Source organism: Lathamus discolor, chromosome 3, assembly GCF_037157495.1.
Source record: "Lathamus discolor isolate bLatDis1 chromosome 3, bLatDis1.hap1, whole genome shotgun sequence".
Taxonomy (NCBI): domain Eukaryota; kingdom Metazoa; phylum Chordata; class Aves; order Psittaciformes; family Psittacidae; genus Lathamus; species Lathamus discolor.
In genome coordinates this window covers 13,927,001-13,949,047 of record NC_088886.1, presented here as the reverse complement: position 1 = coordinate 13,949,047, position 22,047 = coordinate 13,927,001, and the positions used below count along the sequence as shown (strand labels likewise).

At 37.2% G+C, this 22,047-nt stretch overlaps 1 protein-coding gene across 2 annotated transcripts in view; it reads right to left on the bottom strand.

Moving 5' to 3' along the window:
* The window catches only part of AK5 (adenylate kinase 5), a 95,582-nt gene that overhangs the window by 57,943 nt on the left and 15,592 nt on the right, over window positions 1-22,047 (bottom strand). For both annotated transcript variants that reach the window (XM_065673620.1, XM_065673618.1), the window contains exon 6: window positions 11,741-11,932. In XM_065673620.1, the coding sequence (XP_065529692.1) occupies window positions 11,741-11,932 (192 nt within the window). The remainder of the gene's footprint in view (window positions 1-11,740; window positions 11,933-22,047) is intronic.

Below are 22,047 nucleotides of genomic sequence, written 5' to 3'. Positions count from 1 at the left end.
TATATTTGAAAGAGGTTGGAGTTAGGTCTCATTTTAGACCTCAAATATCAGCCATTTTGAACTAAATCTTTTTTCAGAGCACTTTTTATCTTTTTTTTTTAAATCAGCAAAGTTCACTGTTCTTGTGCAGCTCAGGGGAAAAGGGAATTCTGCAATTTTTTTGAACTCTGCTTAAAGTAAAAAGAGCAACCATGACCTTTAACTTAAAGAATAATTCCTATTTTCAAGGTATGTTATTAGAATGGGTTTATAACAAATGTTGCGCACCTTCACAAGAAGCTATTAAATAAACTCTATGTAAAGTTCTCTCTAACATAACTGGTTGTTAAGCTAAGGGTGTTAGTACGCCCTTAGTCTCTTTCCAAGGCATGGCTTCTGTTACCAAGTCCTAACCTAACTTATGACAGTATATCCAGGTATGCTTAACTTATTCTGTATTACACTCGCCCTACTAAATTTAGTGATTTTTCCAAATGGTCTCCTGGCTATAGTTTAAGAATATAATGAATAATTCTTACACCCAAAATCATTTCAGAAACCACATGGCACCTGACCCTCTTTCTAAAGTCCAAGAGATACTGCAAAAATGAAGAAAAGCCTCTGTTCACGGCACTGGAATTGAGCTCATTTGTGTCTTACGCCCCATGAACAAGGTTAGAGAAGAAAGCACAAAGGACGCACAAAACCTTTAATGGCCATTACAGCAGACTGAGATGACATACCCTACCCTGAAGGACAGCAGAGATAATGTTCTTGTAAAAGAAACAGAAACAAGCTGCGTTGGATTTATGTGTATCTGTATTATTTAGAATCTATGTAGTGAAATTCTTGTCATAAGGTGGAGACACTAAGAGGATTACTGGATTTCTTTTTCAGTGTATTAAGGAATGATAAATTTAATAAGCAACTTGACTAAAAATGGTGTTGCCCACATTCTAGGTTCCCTTTTTGTAAAGGCTCTGCATTTGTACAGAAGTCTGTTCTTTCCAGTAGAGCAGACCAAAAAACCACAGAAAGCAGGACACAGCAGGAAACTAGTGAAAAGTATGTTTTTTAATGGCATCTTGCAGTGGTAGGAGAGGGTGATGACCTCAGCATTACAAAACCCGTATTATTACCAAATGACAATGGATGGTAGAATGTAAGAAAAGACAAGACTTGACTTGCTAGACAGAGCAGAGAATTTTAAAATACTGGTGTTTAAAACATGAATATGAAGTTTCAATTTCACATTCTAGTTAAGGACAGGAGGAATCCAGTGAAGGACATAATGAAAAAATGTTAAGATTTGCCTAAAAACGATGTACTGTTAGCAATTATACTTTTAACAAAATGGATCAAGAGCTAACATATGTCTGACCAATCCTAGGTATATAAATCATATCAAATTACAGTGAAAAGATGCCACATTTCACACATTAAGTCCTCTGCTATACTGTGATTGGCATGAATGACCATGTGGTTGGAATAAAAAGAGATTAATCATTGAGAATGGAGACAACAATTATTTTGTCATGGAAAATTACAATGATAATTGGGATTGCAGTGTTATAGTCACATCTTGTGAGGCTTCTTTTCCCATTTGAAGTAGATTACTGGATTGCAGAATGTGATATGGTGACAACAAAGTGAACATATAGTTAGGTTCAGTGGCCATTAATGAAACAAACTGCAGCCCTGTATCAGATGGAAAGGTACAAATATTAACCCTGGGAGTAGAAAGGATAATAACTGTGCAAGAGAATAAGGAAACATGCTTAGTTATAGCAAAGACAAACTGTGCAGGATTCACAAGGGAGTCTTTACCAAGAACTTTAGGTTATGTCTATATGGTACAAGACAATGCTGTGCAGAGATGTTTGTGCTAACACTAAATGGTGTACCACAGTTATAAGAACAAAATATCCGTATTAGTGGCTACCTGATGCGTAAGTATCAGTAAATTTTAGAAGAAGGATTTATTACTTCAGTGAAGTGCTGAGTTAACACAGTTGTGGTGTTTCCTAGATCTGAAATATTTCATACAGTTTTTCAAAGCTCTGTTTGGTTGTATTAGAAAAAAAAAAAAAAAGAAAAATTCTCCAAAGAGCTATCAGAAACATTCTAAAGGATATTCTGCAAAGAGGAAGATTAAGAGACGCTGTTTTTCTCACTGTAGTACTGTCTAGTGTGGTGTATTCCCTGAGTCAGAACGGATGAGCAGCTTTTTCAGCTCTCTCAGTTCTCCACCAAGAGTGTAGCTGTGTATAACCCTGTCCTGTTACACCTAAATGCTGAAACAAGACTCCAGAATGCTAGAGAAAAATGCCAGAAGAAATCCAGCAGTTTAATTGCATCACTTTCTGCTGACAGTCTGAGCATCTCCTCTCCATTTTGACACTTAAAACAGCTTCCATCAAGACAATATCCATGGTGTTCACAAATGTGAATAAATTTATCTTTATGATGCACTTAAAACTAAAAAGTGTAATCTCTTATGTCGCTCCTCTCTTACATGCAGTATATCTACAGGAAAGGAGTAACAGGAGCAAATGCTCAAATAATTACAGGATGATACTAGATCTCATGACTAGAGGCCAGTTTACTCAGTCTCATTTCACTCATTTAAATCAAAGTTGAGTTGATATCAGAACAAATATTCAGTTGCTATGTCCATAAGGAAATAAAAATATTTAACAATAGCTAATGGTACTAACCTAAGATTCAGAAAATTAGGATGTTAAGTACTGGAATTGTAGGGCATGAGCCACTGGTGTAGTAACATTTTAATAGGACTGTGAGAGTGAGAGCTATAAGACCATCCTGATTCTACTAATGTAGGAAATTACGTAAGTTGATATCCAAACTTTTTTATCAAAGGTCAGCAAAATGGCTTTACCATGTAGTTGGAAAAGCACTGACTACAAACTTTTCATAGGGAACATCCATCACTGGTAATCAGAGCTAGAAATCACTAATGGCACTTTAGGCAAGAAAGTGTCATTTTAACATTTGCAGCAAAGTATGGTTGAAATGCAGCTTTAGTTTTTCTGCTGGATGTTCACAAAATCAAGTGTAGTTTATGACAGGAAAGTTTGCTTATGGATGCCAAGTATTCCTGATTCAATACAAAAGGACTTTCCAGAGATGTGGCATTTTTTCCAAGCAGGTTTCCTAATATAAGCCTCCTCTAAATAAGAAAAATAGATCTTCTTTAAGCCTCACTTTAACTATAAAAAGGAAACTGGAAGCTAATATTCACTCAAAGGACACAGCTTAATTACCTTAAGATGAACTGTTTAAAATAACTTGAAGAATATGTAGGGCATGTTTCTTTAAACATCTCCCACAGTTCATTTCTCTGCATGATAACTTGGCTTAATTACTTGTCTTAGCTTTAGCTTCAGATCTGTAAAAAAAAACTCTGTTAATTTTAAACACATACCAGAGTGCCATAAATGGATAAAACCTGGGACAGTATGGTTGTCAGAAACAGTATTCCCTCTTTCTTTCTGGACTCACTGGTGGCTAATTCTATAGCCAGACTTGTCAAAGTTTATTTCTTTTTTTCAAAGTCTACTTATTCATTCAAGCTACTGGGTGTACAGGGGGCAGGGCAGATTTCAGAGAGCTGGCATTTATTTAAATCATTGTTCCTCCAAAGTTAGAAAATAATATAGTGTTGCAGCAATGCTATTCACTTCAGCAAAGAATTTCCCCTCTCAAGGTTTTTCTCCTTGCTTGCCATGTACACAGAGGGCATGTTTCCAAGCTTGGTTGTTCTCTGGCAGACATTACTATTTCTGGTACACTTCTCAACATAAATCATATAATTAGAGGCTAAAAATATTTTAGAATTGAAAAGTGTATATGGTGCACATGCTTCCACATATACACAAATTACTCATCTATCTTTCCCATATAAAATGTGCATATATTTACAGTTTGTTTAGACACATTTCCGCATAAATTTAATTTACATAGCTCCTTTTATGTGTTCTTTAAAGTATCTCACAAAGTGGTAAAGCAAATAGTTTTGAGACAGTGTAAAACCTAACCATGTTGCACAGACCTTCTCTAGCTCAGCAGCTCCACAGAAAACAGTTACAGGTTCTTTCTTATATCCCAGGTTTTCTGTAACAGAGCTATCAAACAAGCTATCTGGGTTCTTCTTCACACCCCCACTTGGTCATGCCCAAGAAAGCAGAAGTACCCTGAAGAACCAGTCATCTTAAAAGCTAACATGTTCCTGCAAGACTGTGCTCACGACTGCGGTATTTTTATAACAGCTGAGGCATTTGAAAATATATTGGTAGCATTGCGCCAATGAATGGGAAATCTCAGTTGTACCCTCTATATAGCAAAGCAAGTTCAAACCCACATCTATGACTTGTTGGGAGAAAGGCTACACTCACATACAATGAGCGTACATACAACAGGTCCGAGGGAAATAATTTTTTCCAAGTTTGTATCAATTTGCAGCCACAATGCAATGCAGGATGCCATGTATATGAGATCCTGAACCTGCAGCAGGGGAGTGAGAGAGCACGGCGGAGGTGGTGGCTAGCAGTCTCTATTGCGCGCGTTAGTTTAGGGAAGGGGGTATGAGATTCTTTTAATTTTCTTTTTAAGGACTGTTTAATGCAAAACTGCCTGGATGAGAGCAAGTACCACTACCATAAAAACAAGAGAAGCTAGTAATTCTGTATTCTCCTAAGCCAGATGCAAGTTTCTCCACCAAGGAGATGACTCTTGGAACTGGATTCTGGTTTGGGAGAGGCGCCAGGCAGCTGTTGCCATCAGGACTTGCAAGCAGGGTGGAGGTTCAGGTCATGCCTCTGTGTAACAATTTCCTATTGATAAGATCTGGATTGACCTTGAGAGTTGGTGAAAAGGCTGCAGGACCCACATTTCTCACATGGACAGGAGGCTCAAAATTAAAAGAGGAACTCTCCTCAGGGATATGGTTTAGTGGTGGTATAGGCAATCCTGGTGTAATGGTTGGACATGATCTTGAAGGTCTTTTCTTACCTAGATGATTCTATGATTCTGTGAGCAACTGGAATTCCTCTGGAATCAGCATTCAAAGCTAAATAAATAAATAAATAGAAAGCCCAACCCTATAGTTGGGCAGTTATATGGTAACACAGAAACTTTAGAAACAGATTATCAGTGATATTTTCATCAGCGTATTGGTAAGTCACAGCCTGTAGCCGAAGTTCATGTCAGTGTGCAATGCTATAGCAAACCCCCTTTTTTTAACCAAATCAAGAGAAAATTTATATAACACGGTTCCATGGGGAATTTTTCTGTGACAGTTGACAGCCATTAGGCTTGTTCGATGCTAATGAGGGCAGACAGCTATATAAACTATTTCTCTCACCCGCAACTATTTGACTTCTAAATTTGTGCTCAAAATCCATTTCCAGCTTCAGCTGCTTTCTGGGTTCCCTTCACTTCTCTGACTAATCTGAATGGTATTTTAATGTTTTGCATGGGCATGGTAAATTCCCTAAAAGGAAAAGTGAGACAATGAAGATATCAGTGAAATCAGCATTTTATGGCACAGGATGCTGTCCTGCTCTGGCTGCTTTAATAACGTCCAGAGGCACCTTATAATGTTAGCATTTTAGTCTTGCTAAAGGCAGTCTTTTTTTCTTAAATATACACAGACTTATTAATATATCAAGGTTGACACTGAAGCATTATGTTTACATAAAATCATTACAGATAAGGCAGACTGGGCTTAATCCTGTCTCCAGTAAGAGGAACTTCCACTGCTACAATGATGAGCTCTGTGAATTCTTTTTTCTGCCTAGACTAACATATTTCTACACAGAACAGCTAAGCTCTCCAAGAGTAACTTTAATAACTGTGACTGAAAGGTTTTTGTAATGCAATGATCTCCTCTTCATTGACTATACCAATATCTAGACCAGATTAGAATCCAAATAAAGTAGAGATTTAGACCCTTTTCAAAACAGCAAGATGTGTGATGTGTATCACTGGGGTAGGAATAGAAGAGTTTTTAAATCCATCTGAACAAGGCAGAGTAGTTTAATTACCATTTCCTTTCTACCAAACTTCTCCTCTATCCTACCATCTTCCCACAATTAGTTTTGGTTTGATGCAAATAACTACTTTCTGAAACACAGATTAGCTGGAGATACAAATCCTGCATATTATCTTGCTTTCCTTACCTCTGGTAACTTTTTCCTCCGATACAGACAGAATATCAATAACCAAAGCACGGTCAAATTTTCTACTTTACTGAAAATGGCTGATTGCTACCAATGGACTTATTTTATACAATAAGTAGTTATCATTTTTTTCTTGCATTGAATTAGCAGTAAAAAAGTACAACTGTGGTATTTTTCACTGTGTGTGGGCACCATCTAATATCCTCTCAATGCTCATTCCTTTTTCTCCTGAGTATAGTTTGTGCCTATAACTGAGAATAACTTAACCAAGTCAGGTGAGTGGAAAAAAAACCCAGCATGTTTTCTAGGTGAAGAGGCTGTTTTCTATGGGATTATTTATTTATTTATGATTTAGAGTTAGAAACATTATGATACCAGTGCTACAACAGTTTGCTCATTATGGTCTGCCACGCTGTATTGTTGTGCTCTCTAAACTTCCCTGCAGTAGGATAAATTACATCTGATGGCATGTAAATGAAAAAGTTTCCTGGTTAGAATAATTTTACATCACAGTAATTTATTCAAAGGTCAGTGAATATGATTTCCTTGAGCTTTATCCTACAGTTCTTAAGGGCTAGGTAGTTCAAAGCAGCAAGTCTAACAATGATGAAACATCAATATAATGCCCAAAAGAGAAAGGTATCTTGAAATTAACAAAATAATAAATCAAGTTTCAGTTAATTTTCCAGCTGATTCTTAAGGAATTCTTTTAATAGGAATCTTCTTTAACAGCAAGTCCTCACCAGACCACAGGGATGTGCTGGACTAGACCTTCAGCTAATACAAACCAATTTTCTCCCGAAACAGCGTATCTAGGCTGGGGTACCAGGGTGGGGGTAGAAAGAAGGATTAACTTTTTACTATTTGTAACTAACAGCACATTATTTCAGAGCATGCTAGCTCTGTCTCAGGACAGCAACCACATTAAAAGCATTAAAGCACATTAGTTGCATAGGGATTAAGGTTTTTTCATTCTTTGCTTTACTTTTTCATTATTATCTAATTAAAGAAATATTAAATCAGTGTTAGAAAGTGCAATGATACCATCCTGTATCTCCAGGAGTATTGTAGCCAAAATAAGAGAGTACCTATCAACAGTTCTCATAGGTGTGTGATATGAACCACCTAAGCATCTTTAATTGAACAGCAAGAAGCTTGTATACACAGACCCTTTTATTTTAAAGTTCTCCACTCATGACACACCTCAACAATAGCCTTGGCTTCTTGGGCATGGCTGTGTATACATACCAACTGCCATGTCAGCACCTGAGACCAAATATAATAATATTCTAATATATTCATCTAAATAATTGCTAGATGGCAAGAAGGATACTGGAATGGATTAAACTGTGTTCAGAACTGAAGTCCTCTTCTAAACATTAGAGTACTTGCAGATCATCTAGGCATTTACATTTTCTCCTGTTTATAATTTAACATCTTCCCCCCACCCCACCCCCACCCCCATAATTTGTGGCGTAGTTATTGTCTAGATAAACAATATATAAGGTTCTAAGATTTTTTTTTAAGTTACTGATACAATAATTGCCAGCATATGCATCTATTTATAGCCAATATTGTGATATCTATTATTATTGCCTTGATACCTTTTGGAATAAAGTTTGACTTAAGTAAAGTCAGGTTTTGATTTGTTAGATCTATTGAAAGATGATTGCTAAAAAGAATGTTAAACACAGACCATGTATTCACAAAAATATCAGATATTTACTTCTCTTTCTTCATTTTAATGAAGTTTACACTGTTCAATTTGAACAACAATCCAAAATCTTGGATACTCCAACTTCACTATTCCAAAGATAGGGTTTTTCAGAAAGGACAGTTATATCTCCCCATTTCTTAAAAGTACTATAGGTGGGGCCATCACTTGTTTTTTTTGAAAACAGAAACCAGGATCAGACTCTGAGACCAGGGATATCATGCACAGACTGAAAACAAGGCATACAGAGCAGCAACCAAGTACAAGATATGCATTATATAAAATTACCAAAGATGAAGTGGGGAAAAAAAAAAGATGAAGGGAAAGAATTACACCTAAGCAGCCTCATCAATACAATCTGAAATGAAGAACATGGTTTTTAATCCTATTAACTTAACCAAACTATGTTAAACCCAGTATGGAATAACTGTTGGACCAGGAAAGATAATATTCTTTGGGAATTTACATGTGTATTTTCTTGCTCATACAGTGTCTAACAGTAAACTACAATTTTATGAAACATCTCTTCATTTATCATACTTAGTTATATTTCAGTTCATTTTTCTTTCTCTCTTAGTCTGTTCATTGATGAAGACCAACATGTTTAACTAGATGTTTAAAATTTGAGTTGTGGTTCTAAAATTATAACTCTCCATAAGACAAATGGTTCTGTTTCTTTTCCCTGAGTAGAATCAAGCCACTTGGTAGAAGAAATGTTTGAGATTTAGAGCTCTGAATGCCAGTGACAAGGTGTAGGTAAGGATTTAAGAAAAACGTAAAACTTGTTTTCCTCCTGGTCAACACTGACCTTGCCTGACATTGCTGCAAGGATTCACTCCTTTAGGAATTAGTCTAGTGTAATTCTATTTTATGCTGTTCTAGTTCTCACACTGATCTCATCCATGTAATATTTCAGTGCTCTCCAAGTTCAAAATTATAATCATCAGGATGAATGTGATTTTCCTTCTTGCATCCTCTTTCTGTAGGGAAATAATATGCACAAGTGTATCAAATGATGCATTAGTGTTAATACCATGTGTATTACATATATACATGCTAATAAAGGCAAGTAGAAGAGACAACGCTTCCACAGGGAGAAAGTGGTGATGAAGACTGCAATGGTTCTTGGATCCTATGCCTTCCTTTTCTATTGATAAAAGGCTATGAAAAATTGTATGATTTTTCTATTATCAAAATCAGGAGAAAGCTCAAGTTCACCAGCGAAGAAGACAACGGGGATCAAAGCCATCTGGAGTAAGAAAATACCTCTCCACTGATGTTTGCTTAAAGGAATAGGACAGGAAGTTGGCAGAGACATACTTCAATGTATAAATGAATTTCCAACAAGATGAACATATGAAAAGAAATTACACTGTCAGAGGAATGTCAAAACTCTGTAGATGACGCCGATATATAAATCCACCACGAAGAAAAGGAACAAATGGTGATAATGTAACAGGTTTTTTAAATGCTATTTTAAAATTTACAACTTGCTCTAGTAGTATGTAGTTTCCCGTGTGGACTTAGCATGTTTCCTCTGTTTTGAGATCACATGTTTTTAAAAAATGTCCTTCTATAGAAAGTTTCAGTTGCTTACTTGCTCTGCAGTATCCATACCTAATCTCCTTTTATTACTCCTTCCCCAGCTATTCCTTTTTCTCATTTATCCCCCACCACCCCAGTTGCCTTAGGCAACTGGAAGATGTATCTTCCATATGCAATGCAATCCTACGGAAACGAGGTCTGCCATATACATTCTTTGTCAGCTACAGAAAGGGATCCTATTATCCACTGGCCACGAAATGACTCGTGTCTAACTCTCATGGCTTGGCCTTACTAACACATCCTGCTTCTGCAGAAAGGGAAATGCAGCTGAACTGTAGCAACTCTAATGACAGGTGAACAACATCTCCCTTCAAAAGTCTCATTCCCTTCACTTCTACACTAATTTAAAGTAGGTGATCCTGCCCCTCTACTCTGCTCTTGTGAGACCTCACCTGGAGTAATTTGTACAGTTCTGGTGTCCCCAACATAAGAAGGACATGGAACTGTTGGAACAAGACCAGAGGAGGCCATGAGGATGATCAGAAGCTGGAGCGCCTCCAGTATGAAGACAGGCTGAGAAAGTTGGGGCTGCTCAGCCTGGAGAAGAGAAGGCTGTGTGGAGACCTCATAGCAGCTTTCCAGTATCTGAAGGGGGCCTGTAAGGATCCTAGGGAGGGACTCTTCATTAGGGATGGTAGTGATAGGACAAGGGGCAACAGGTTCAAATTTAAACAGGGGAAGTTTAGATTAGATATAAGGAGGAAGTTCTTTCCTGTTAGGGTGGTGAGGCACTGGAATGGGTTGCCCAAGGAAGTTGTAAATGCTTCATCCATGGCAGTGTTCAAGGCCGGAGTGGACAGAGCCTTGGGTGACATGGTTTAGTGTGAGGTGTCCCTGCCCATGGCAGGGGAGTTAGAACTTGATGATCTTAAGGTCCTTTCTAACCCTAACTATTCTGTTATTCAATGATTCTAGATCTCTGTGGAATTATAACAACACACTTTGTGTAGACACCATAGATACCATATAGTTAAGGAGTAAATTCAAATCTTAGAGATTTTTTTCATATTAAAGACATTTTTGACATGTTGCAGAGTCAGTATTATCTGGATATGCTGTTTACTTGGTCTGTAGCAGACAGTAATATAATGTTCACATGCCATGTTATCATTTCCATACCCATCACTAACATCTCCTTTCTTCAAAATCCAAAGAGGTACCTAAGGTGAATGTTACAATTTAAATTATCCTCATAATTCTCAAGAAACAGAGCTAAAAAGTAGAAGATGAAACCTCAACAGGAAAAACATCTTCCTTTTTACCTGTATCATCCCAGAAAAGGAATTCAATCCACATGCCACACATGCTTTACCTACAAAGGCACATTTTCGCTGAAGAGCTAAGTATGCTTTCTATAGGAGGGGCATTTGTAAAGGCTATAGAAATGTAATAAAACACACACTTCCTCAGTAATGGAGAATGACTTCCTAAAATTCCAGTCCTCTCATCCTTCCAAACACAATCCTCAAACAGAACAGATACTTTCTAGAGAAAACAATGTTGTAATTTCCATAATACCTGAAAAACAATTTCATAGTTTTGAAATTCAGAAGGATGTTGAAGTGCATTATTAAGGCATCATTAGATGACTTTGCAATTAAGGATGCTTTGGCCCATCATGAACCTGACCAGCACATAGAATTAGTCATATTTGCCATGAGGAGAATGTACCAATGGGAACTACACAGGTTATTTAAACTACCAAAATAAAAAAAAAAAAAATGCCATCTATGCTCTCATGGTGCCTGTTGTAGTACCATGTTCTGTGCACTGTTACAGCCAGTCAGTAATTCAGAACATGTCAATAATTCAACATTATCAACTGCTTATTGAATTTGTCATCATTAAATACTGAAATACTTCAGCAATACTTGCTAGCCCTACTTCCATAAAGTGCTTCTGGCTTTATTTATGAATGCAGCTTCTGGTGTGTTCTGTGTTTAGACATAGTGAGTAATTTCTAAGCCAAGGGTTTTCAACTAGTTGGTAAAGCATTTCATGCTTGCAGCAAAGAATTTACATGGTGCCTACCATGTCACCTGTGTGCATGTGAATTTTCCTCTTTTACTGCATTTTGAAGATAATGCTCTTTCAGAAAACTGGAAGTTTGCTGTCAGTAACCATGGTTTATATCTAAACCACTATTTGATTCACCACCCCTATCTTAAAGCAAAAGGTCCAAGAAGCCAAGTATAACCACAGCAAAAATTAAGGTTTCAGAGGTATATACTAAAGGACTTACTGTGATGATTAGCCCTTTTTCCTGGAAATATTTAACCAATGGCACAGCATTCTGCTTGAAATTCATTAGTCGTCTTTGAGTGGCTTTCAGGTTATCATCAGGTCTTCCTTGCTGTTCAGCACGCTTCAGTAACCTTTCTTTCAGCCTTTGACTGGAGCATGCCAGGAACACCACCAAATCTGGGGTACAGATCTGTAGAAAGAGCAATTCAAGAAATCTGTGATTAAGCTGACTACCCAGCACTGCAGGACTCAGCAATTCCATTATTAGGTGAGGCTCAGGTATGCTTTTCAGACTATTCTAAATACATAGTTGACAGTTATTCTGTCATTTCATGAGATGAATTAATTATGACAGTTAATTTTACTACCACATAACAGCTTTAAGGCACATATTCACATGAAAGTCTATGAAGGTAAGTGTCTGTGTTAGACTTTTTCATGCAATACAGACATTATCAAAAGTAGCTCTGTTAAATTAAGGTTGCTTCATTAGTAGTAGAAGAATAGTAGTAGAAACTTTGGGAACTTAGAGAGCATACAGTAATAAAGAAATCCAAATTATGACACAGATTCTGAAAGAGAATGCTACAGATTTCAATGCCTTTTAGGTCAAGGAACACCATGTCATGAAAGGGAATGGCTGATGCACCTTGCAGCAGACTGAGCAGACAGACATCTCAAGTCCCAGTGTGGACATCCAGCGTGGATTGGAGCTTCCTAACATACAGTACACAGGGACTCAGAAATTATAACTGCAAATCAGGGATCCAGTAAAGTGAAGGACAAAAGAAGTTTATACACTAGTAGTTTTACTGACTATTTCCATTTCTATGGATCCTAGAAATAGTGAAGAAATATGGTAAGAAATCATTAGGTGACCCAAGCTGTAGCTGGCCATCTCTTCACTTTGAACACTCACTTTCAAACGCCTTCAGGACTAGCATGTATGATGTACTCAGGTCTGTGAAGTCAGTCTGTAAAGTGTAGGACTTAAGCTTTTGCGTATCACATAAGTTCACATACAACACCAAACCTTACAGATGGTACTTAGAATAAATAACGAAAGTATTAGCTTTAACAGAAAATGATGAAGGAGACAAAAGTCTTTCTGCTTCAAACATGGGTAGATCTGTCTAACACAAACATGAAAGTGCAGATTTCCACACTCAGCTTCAAAACTGTGTCTAAGTGCAGCCCTACAGCAAGGGAAGGATATGAACACCACCATCAGGTGTGCAGATCCTCATCTGCTTCTTCCCTAGAAATGGCACTGGCCTCACAGGTCAGTTCCTTTTAAAAAAAATGGGAAAGCATGCACAGTGCATTGTAAAATGGGGATAATAATGAGGTTGAACACAGTAATTATTGTGGAAAATCAATTAATTAGGTTTTAATTATTTCCTGTTGCTTTTAAAATGGAAAGCTCTCTACAGCAGGTGAGTACTGCTGTTCTTAATTTTTTCACTAGTAACAGCAACAATACAAAGGACGGTATCAGAATCCCAGGAACTAAAACTGGTTTTCTAACACTCTAGCTTTGCTAATTTGAAATGCATTTTACTCACAGAAATAAAATGTCAATGAAAACAATGGTTTAAAATTCTCAGTTCAAGAAGCCCAGTTTCAAATGAAATATTGTCTAGGAGGTTTTCTGTTGAAGTGGAAAAAAAGGTAATTTGAACATATGTGAGGTAGGAAGACAAAGCAGATTCTGATTATGTGATATCTCTATGAATTAAACCTGAAGAATATTTATTTTTATCATCAGAAAGTAGCTGAAAACCATTTAATAAACAGAAGCCTCTGCTTCATTTTAGATGCATGAAAGGGCAACATCTCTTCTATATCCATAAGTAGTCACACCTAATAGCACTTAATGTATTTCTTCTACATGCATTTACAACCTGCAGGGTAAACGCTTAAAATGTTATTGATAATTCACTCCCGTTTTCAGGAACCACTCTACTTCCACCTACCTCAACTGCACGTGTCTGCAAGACATGCTTAGAAATACTTTTAAATTGGAAAGAAACAGGCTAGTGTGAACATATGGACATCTGGGATTACTTCTCGAGAAACATCTAGTTCTCCTGAGTAAATATGAGTAAAAAATTGCTTTTTTTCTAACAAAGGAAAAGGGCTTTTTATGACTCATTAAAAAAACCAAAACCAAACCAAACCAAAAAACAACAAACCACCACAAAACAATCCCAGACCACTTTTTTAAACTCAGAACTAACTGTTGTGGAGTTTTATGACTAGGGAATAAGTTTTATTCTGAGACTCAGCTTGTAGAAGAGGTGTATAGAACCAGCACAGACAGAAGAACTGGATTCCATCACTCTGATTTTCCATAGCATGCTCATCTTTTGCTAAAGGCAGAAGGTCTTTTTCATGTCCAGAAATGCACATGAGGAAGGACTGTGGGGTTTAGGGAAATAAATTTGAGCAGTTACTAACTGGAACGCAGCAGAAGGCAGAATCTTTGCCTATGGGAACGGACAGGTTTCTGGTTATTTACAATCTTCTGAATTTTAAATGGGACATAGAACGTATGGCATCAAATTAGAGTAAAACAGGTGGGTACATCCTCTCATTTTTTAGAATAGTATATACAAGTAAGTAAATACTACTCTCTTCGGGTCTGAATATCCTTCCTAAACTGGAAGTAGGAGTAAATTGTGAGTAATCCCATGCAAGTTGGTGGTGCTATTGACGCAAAGCAGTAAGTGGAAAGATGTTTTCTCTAGGGATATTTTCTACATCTCCTCTTGTTAGTGAGAGTAGTGCGGTTGTTTGCTAGAAATTAGATGATTACATTCTCTCTCATTATTCCTCATTAGGCACTAGACAAAAGTCCTCTGTTTCTTCATTCCTGGTGTGTTCTACTAGATACTCCTGAGAAAACTCATCTGACAGCTCATGAACAACCGTCATTAATTTAACAGTGCACTTTATTCTAGTTGATAAAGGTTACTAGCAAGCTAGCTTATGTCCATTGTATAGGTGCTCTCCCTTGTAATTACTGAATTGCTTTTTATAGTTCCATCTCTGCTGGGTTACTAGACTGTTTGCATAGTTTTTTCTTGGTTTAGAAAAGCAAAATAATAAATCATGTTGTCAAAGAATGAATCCTCCTCATAGATTTTTTTTTCTCAACTAACTGCTTTTGAACCATATTCACACTGCCTAAGAAATAAGCTTCCGGAAGATTGCCCAGGCTACATAATTATGCCCCCTAATAATTGATTAAGAGCAGCAGGTGTCTTTAGGTAGAACAGATTTTCATCTGTGTAGTGCAGCTAGTCAATAGGAATCCCTATCTGCAAATGTTAATGCTAAAAGGAAAGGTCTAAGCAGACCTCTGGTTCACAACTGCCCAGCAGGCACCTCCATCCACTCTTCTGAGGATTAAGAACTGAAGAGAGTTGAGTTCTCCTTTGGCTAGTTTGGCTAGCAGAGTTCTTGTCAGAAAAATAGGAAACCTGAGGTCTAGGATCTCATACCCAGCAGAAAATTGAAGCAGGAGAGTGTCCTACCTTCCAGGGGAGAATACAGACAGTACGACTATTCCACAGGCTTCCTGCTTAAGTTTGGCCTTAAGAAAGCAATGTAAAACTCACGGGCCCAAGGAGAATGAATGAGAAGAACTACAGCAGTACAGACAGCTGATATGCTAGCCCTCCAACTCATACAGATGACTGGGTACATAGATCCAGTAGGAGACAGTACCTGAGGCTATCAGCCTGGAACAATTAAGTGGAGATTTGGGAGAAGGGAGATAGAAATTGAGGAGGGAATGAAATGAAGAAGACACACAGACCATGGTGGGGAAAAAAAAAAAAAAAGCCTTTACCACAACAAAAACCTATTGCAGAGAAGAGATCCTTCAGGAGATTCACAGAAAGGCTGCATTCATTTTTCTAGCTGTGCTGGAGCCCACACTCCTGGCCAGTGACAGAGCAGGTTTCCTACAAGAAGCTCTTTGCAGAGCATGAGCTTGGCAGACAGTCATAGTTTAGCTGCCTACATACAGGTCAAACACCTACATCAAACTTTGAGGGGACTGCAGATGTAATTTCTGCTTTGAGGTATAAGTATTGGACTTGGAGGAATAGTACTACTGTCCTTAGCCTGTGAGACAGTGAAAGTACAAGTCAGTTTTTCCCAGCATCTTATATATTGACATCTAAATAGTTCTACTTTCTCACAATTACTTTCCATAATAATTTTCATAAGGAATATATTGGTGAGTTAAACAAAGTTAACTTGTATCACAGCCACGATTAACTACTTATTCTTTGTAGGTGTAGTGTATTTATGAATATTAAGGACATTTTAAACAAAGAATCAGTAAAATCTACTGCCTCTTCATTATTTAAATTAAAATTTACTTCTTCAAATATAGTCTTGTCACCCAGGCCATTTAACACAAAAATATTTTTAAGATAATTTCTATAAAAGCAGTCTTTTATCAAGGAATTAAATTATATTCATTAATGAATATTTAATTCTAATACCTTTTCCACATTTCATTTCCCTATTAAAAAAACCTTACAACTAATATATTTTAAGCAAATTTCATCTGTATTTATTTTGAAACTAAACATGAAAATTGGTGAAGGAAATGCTGCAATCAGAAGTTATGTATGAATGACTGAAAGTGGGAAAAAACCCTCCAAACTAAAGCAGTAACTGAAATTAACTAGAAAATATTGAAGTGAGAAATTATTTCTACTGGGAAGGGTAAGAACACTGCCCTGTGAGAGATTACATACAAAGTCAAACTACAGTTTCTTCTTCACAAGTCATTGAGTTCAATACACCAGTCAGAAGCATTTCATTACAGTGCTTCTGGAGAAGAAGATACTTAGCATGCTTGAGCATGCTGGTACTGTAGCTGACTTGCTGAATTTCAAGCTGACAGGTTAATGGTAAATAAACCATTTTCTCCTTGGCACTTTCGAACGTGTGTTTGGAATCTAAACACCTTTGTACTATTTGCACTCAGCAGAGATCATGGATACCTTAGAAATTCACGGTTTAGGATAGCTTTATGCCTAGGCTCAAACTGAAAGGCTAAATAAATCAGTATTAAATTTGTGGAGCTACACAGAAGGATTTCAAAATTACCACAATGCAGAAATTATCATATATTTAAAACAAATATATAAACTGGAAGTTCTCTTTGCTTTTACGACATTAAAATTCATGTTTTCACTCTTATTCCACAATCATGACTGCCTGGAACTTTGTTTTAAAGTGAGAGCTGAGATTCTCATACTTAAATGACTTTGGGGCTTTAATAGAAGGACCCCTATTAAAGTGTTGGTGGTATTGATTACTTTCTGAAATTAAGAAATGAGAGTCAGGGTTTGGCAACAATCCAAGACTTCCAGTGAGAGAAATTACGTGTCAAATATTCAGTTTTCAAAGAGAAAAATACAGTTTAAATAAGAAGTTCAAAGAAAACTCAAACTCACAGAAAACTGCAATGATCACAGCTATGAGTTCTAACAGGCTGCAATGAGTCTGCAATGAGGAACAGACCATTAAGAAAGGAAGCTGATGTGACTGACCAGAATAGCAGTTGCTGCTGCTGGTTGGCAAGCACTGCTGAAAATCTGAAAGCATCACTGATACCATCTTAACGACTTCTTGCCTTCTTGAAAGATATAGATATAGAAACAGTGATATTAATAACACTAAGAGGGGAAAAAAGAATCAATTCAAACGTAAAATTCCTTAGATGTGTAAAGTGCTTTTTAATCTATCTACTCCACATTGACGTAATTGCTTGGAAGCAGTGTTTATTACTTCTGCTATCTAGATATGAGCAGCAAAAGAAATACTGGGGGTGCTGCAAATGATACATTGCTTTATCTTAGGCACTTCAGTCATTGAAATGCAATGTACTTTAATACAATTCTGCCTAGCAACACATTGAGAACTTAGTGTCCACATAAGAGTTTGGCAACATAATAAGGAAGAAATAGTCATCTTTTAGCTATACCTATGTTTGGGAATGTTAGCAGAAGTTGGTTTGCTTTGACTCGTTTACTAAAAATAACATTTTTTCGCAGAGAAAAGTTCAGCTTCTGGATTAGTCAAAGGGATAAAAATGTGCTGGTAGTACCAAGAGCAATTACAAGTGAAGTTTGCAATAATTCATTATTATTTTGGTTTTCTATACTAGAACATTATGCAGGACAGGTACTGTAACTACAGTTCAAACATATAGGTATCCATTTGATTTTTTCACAAAAAGAAGAAATCCTGAAAGCTTAACTTAAATAGTGTCAAGTGTCAGTAACAGCTATGTGAGGCATGAAACTGAAAGAATTAATTTAGCATAAATAATTTGTTACATTAAAGATGTCTGTAAATACAGCACAGTTAGTCTTTACATGTGCTTGCAAGAGAAAGCAGACACCTTAGCTGACCTTTTCCTCTACTAATATGATGAACCATTTCCCATATAAATTAGTTTATCTTTACAGTAACTCACCACAGTTCTTATTGGTGAAAGCCATGTAACAATAGATATAAAAAGGTTCAGTAAAGAGCATTCAGAAGGCAGCTATAGCGTTACTGTTTGGGAGCAAGACAGCTTTTATTCCCTTTGCGCCTTGCCTGTCTGCTGGTCATAACTTGCTTTCCACAACATGCACTGGTGGAGAAAGGGGAGATGATCTGATGTGGCTCAGACCAAAAACTGCACAGGCTCTCTCCTGGTTCTCCTTTCATTGACCACTGTGGTTACCCCATATCTACGCCAAGTTTTGACTTCCTGGCCCTTTATGTGAAATTTGGTTCAGATACTTTCTTGATCCCACTGTATTATAACTCACAAAAAGGAACATATGGGTAATAAAACAATACAGACTTCTTACAATCAATGAAGACCCGACATGCTCTCTTGAACTATGTCAGGTTTGTGTAGCCTGTTTTGTTTACAGACTTCCTATTTCCCTCACATTTGTTCAGATTACTGTCTGAATATCTTGTATTACTCATCTCTATTTCCATTCAGTTCAATAACTTGTCCTCCATATTCTGCCCCTACAATTCATTATTGGGATTACTATACATATTTTTGGAGTTTGTTTCTGTCTGTGTAAACAATGGCAAAGGGGAAAGGCTATACAGTGGAAAATGCTGCTTTTAAACTGAATGCTTCTTTGCTTATTTCAAGCTTCCATGACGTGCTGGTTTTGGCTGGGAGTTTATTTTCTTAGCTAGTATGGGCTCTGTTTTGGATTTGTGCCGAAAACAGTGTTGGTAATACAGAGATGTTTTTGTTACTGCTAAGCAGTGCTTGTACAGTCAAGGCCTTTTCTGCCTCTCACACCACCCCACCAGTGAGTAGGTTGGAGTTGCACAAGAACTTGAGAGGGGACACAGCCAGGACACCTGATCCCAATTGGTCCAAGAGATACCTACCCTGTAACATCATGCTCAGCATATAAAGCTGTGGGAAGAAGAAGGAAGGGGGGGATGTTCAAAGTTATGGCGTTTTGTCTTCCCAAGTAACCGTTATGTGTGATGGAGCCCTGTTTTCCTGGAGATCACTGAACACCCGCCTGCCAGTGGGAAGTGGTGAACTAATGCCTTGTTTCGCTTCGCTTGTGCATGCAGCTTTTGCTTTAAGTTGTCTTTATCTCAACCCACAAGTTTTTTCACTTTTACCCTTCTGATTCTCTCCCCCAAACCACAGTGGGGGAGTGAGCAAGTGGCTGTGTGGTGCTTAGTTGCCTACTGGGGTTAAACCACAATACATGGGGTTACAGATGAATATGCATTCCATCATACTCAAGTGATGAAGGGTAAGTGAACAGTCACCCCTGTCTCTGCTGTTTATTCCTTCCACTGCCATCTACTTTATATCCTATATGGCTGAAAGAACTGAGAAAGGCAGCATATTCTATTTACCCTTGTACAAATTTACCATCATTATTTTAATTCACATCATAAAATCCAAAAGTGTTCTAGCTGCTTTATGGAACAAATGATAAAGTCTCTGTTCAAAAGCACACAACTGCATTTTAGAATCCTTGTAATCAAAACAATTAACAGCTATGAAGGGATCATGAGTGATGAAAACAAGTTAAATAAATAGTAACTCCTACTTCATGCATCTTTTGACAGTTCCCCTAAACGTAACCCTTAAAATGGTTTGTGTCATATAACTTTTTCTGCTGTTTTAAGGTACATAAACATGCAATGATCTTAAAGGGACTATCTGTAAGAGTATTCACCCATGACAAAATTATCATAGAATCATAGAATAGTTAGGGTTGGAAGGGACCTCAAGATCATCTAGCTCCAACCCCCCTGCCATGGGCAGGGACACCTCACACTAAACCATCCCACACAAGACTTCATCCAACCTGGCCTTGAACCCCGCCAGGGATGGTTATTACTAGCAATAAGACTTAGTTCTTACTCAGAACTTTTTATCAACAGATCACTGTTCTACACAGGGTGTCTTTGTAAAAATAAGAAATATGAATTACAGAATAATGTGATTTGGCTATTTTTGTGGGATTTCACCATTTTCTTCAGAGGGATATTTGTTCCATTGCTTAATAGGTCTTCTAATTATAAAGTGGTTTACTAGTTAAGCAAAGCTGAAATTAAAACTAATTATTTCTCATCTTGCCATGGAAAACACCCGCAGCATTTTTAATTGCAGACCTACACAGATCATCACAACAGTTAATTACTGAATTCTCCACAACTCAATTGTGTTTCCCATTGAGGGATCTCTGAGGGCCTTAAAAGTGTTAGCATGCGTAATGTAAACAACCTGATGTTCTATGGATCACTGTCAGCCTCATCCCATGAAGGAAAATGGATACCACGTCTGCTGATAGCCCCCCTTCCTTATCACAAGGCCTTCCTACTTATGGGTGTAGCATTATGGCTTATTAAAAGAGTTTTAAAGAAAAACAAGCATATTTTATTTCTTTAAAATATAAATTCAAGCTAAAATACTGCATATATATCCCACTGGATTAAATAGATGGTTTATGTTGACATATCTACATACTTTGGACATTTATTTCCATGGCTTTACATATGCTCATATGAGAGGTCAGCTGTGAAAAAAGGTGAAAAGGGGGAGCTTAAATTGATTAAATTTTCTTTCCTGTGCTCATATAAAAGCTCTATGATTCTTTCTTTCCTTTCCCATATTTATTTTAATACAGATAAGGCTGAAGGGTGGTCCTATATAAAGTGCTTTGGGATTTTTTTAGAGACATAGTCATCTCTCTTTCAGGAAGAATCAGGCCTTAAGAAGTATGATGCAGCAAAACCCATTAGACTGAAAACAAATGGACTCTGAAAATATGGTCGGGTCTAAAATGACTAAATCTGAAAAAAAAAAATCCCAAACCCAAACAAACCAATCTACAGGACCCCTGAAGCAATAGCACATACTAAGGAGCCGAAGTTTAGGAATTCTATCATCTGTCATTCTGTCAGTCTTTTTCCCGTGTAGGTTTCTACAGTCAACAAGAGCTAACCAGGCTGGCAGAGGAGAATGTTTCACGTTAAATGAGGAAATACTATAAAAACATACTAGAAAGGTACAAAGGGAAGGTTCAAACATATATGAAATATAGTACCCATCTTTCTCCTCTTCTACAGCACTGCCTGAGCTTTTTCTGTTACCTCCTGGACTCCATTTCTTGGTGGTATTACTAATGGACCCTGTGATGGGTGCGCAAATGTTTAACTGGTTTTCCTTTGTAGAAAGATAATCTGATCCTAGGGCAACTCAAAGCACTTAATTTAATTCCTGTCAGTTCTTCCTGTTTCACATCCCCCATTCTTTCATAAACCAATGTCATCACAAAATTATAGCGTCAAGAAATGCACTCAAGTCACACTATCACACAATATACTGGACAAAAAAATGAGGCAAGGAAGTGACCATTAAATCCAAATTTCTGATGTTTCACTTATAAAATTGTCAGTCTTTTGTTAATTATGAGGAGATATAGTTGGCAACCATTGACTATTTTCTGTAATAACTATTTTGTCTGTTTCCTTTAATTTCCTCAGTTTAGTCTTCTACATTTTGCCCAGAATAACACCTTATAAAAGCATGCTAATGAAATGCCTCGTTGGCTGCTTTGTTTTGTTATTTCTGTCTTGGCAATACCACTGGGAACTCAAAGAACAGAAATGGTAGTACACCAGAATTTGAGAAGGACTTTGAGACTCTCTGCATGAGGCACTCTAAAAATTCAGCACTGAAACCGCAACCTTTACTTGTGACCATAACTGTTAACAGTG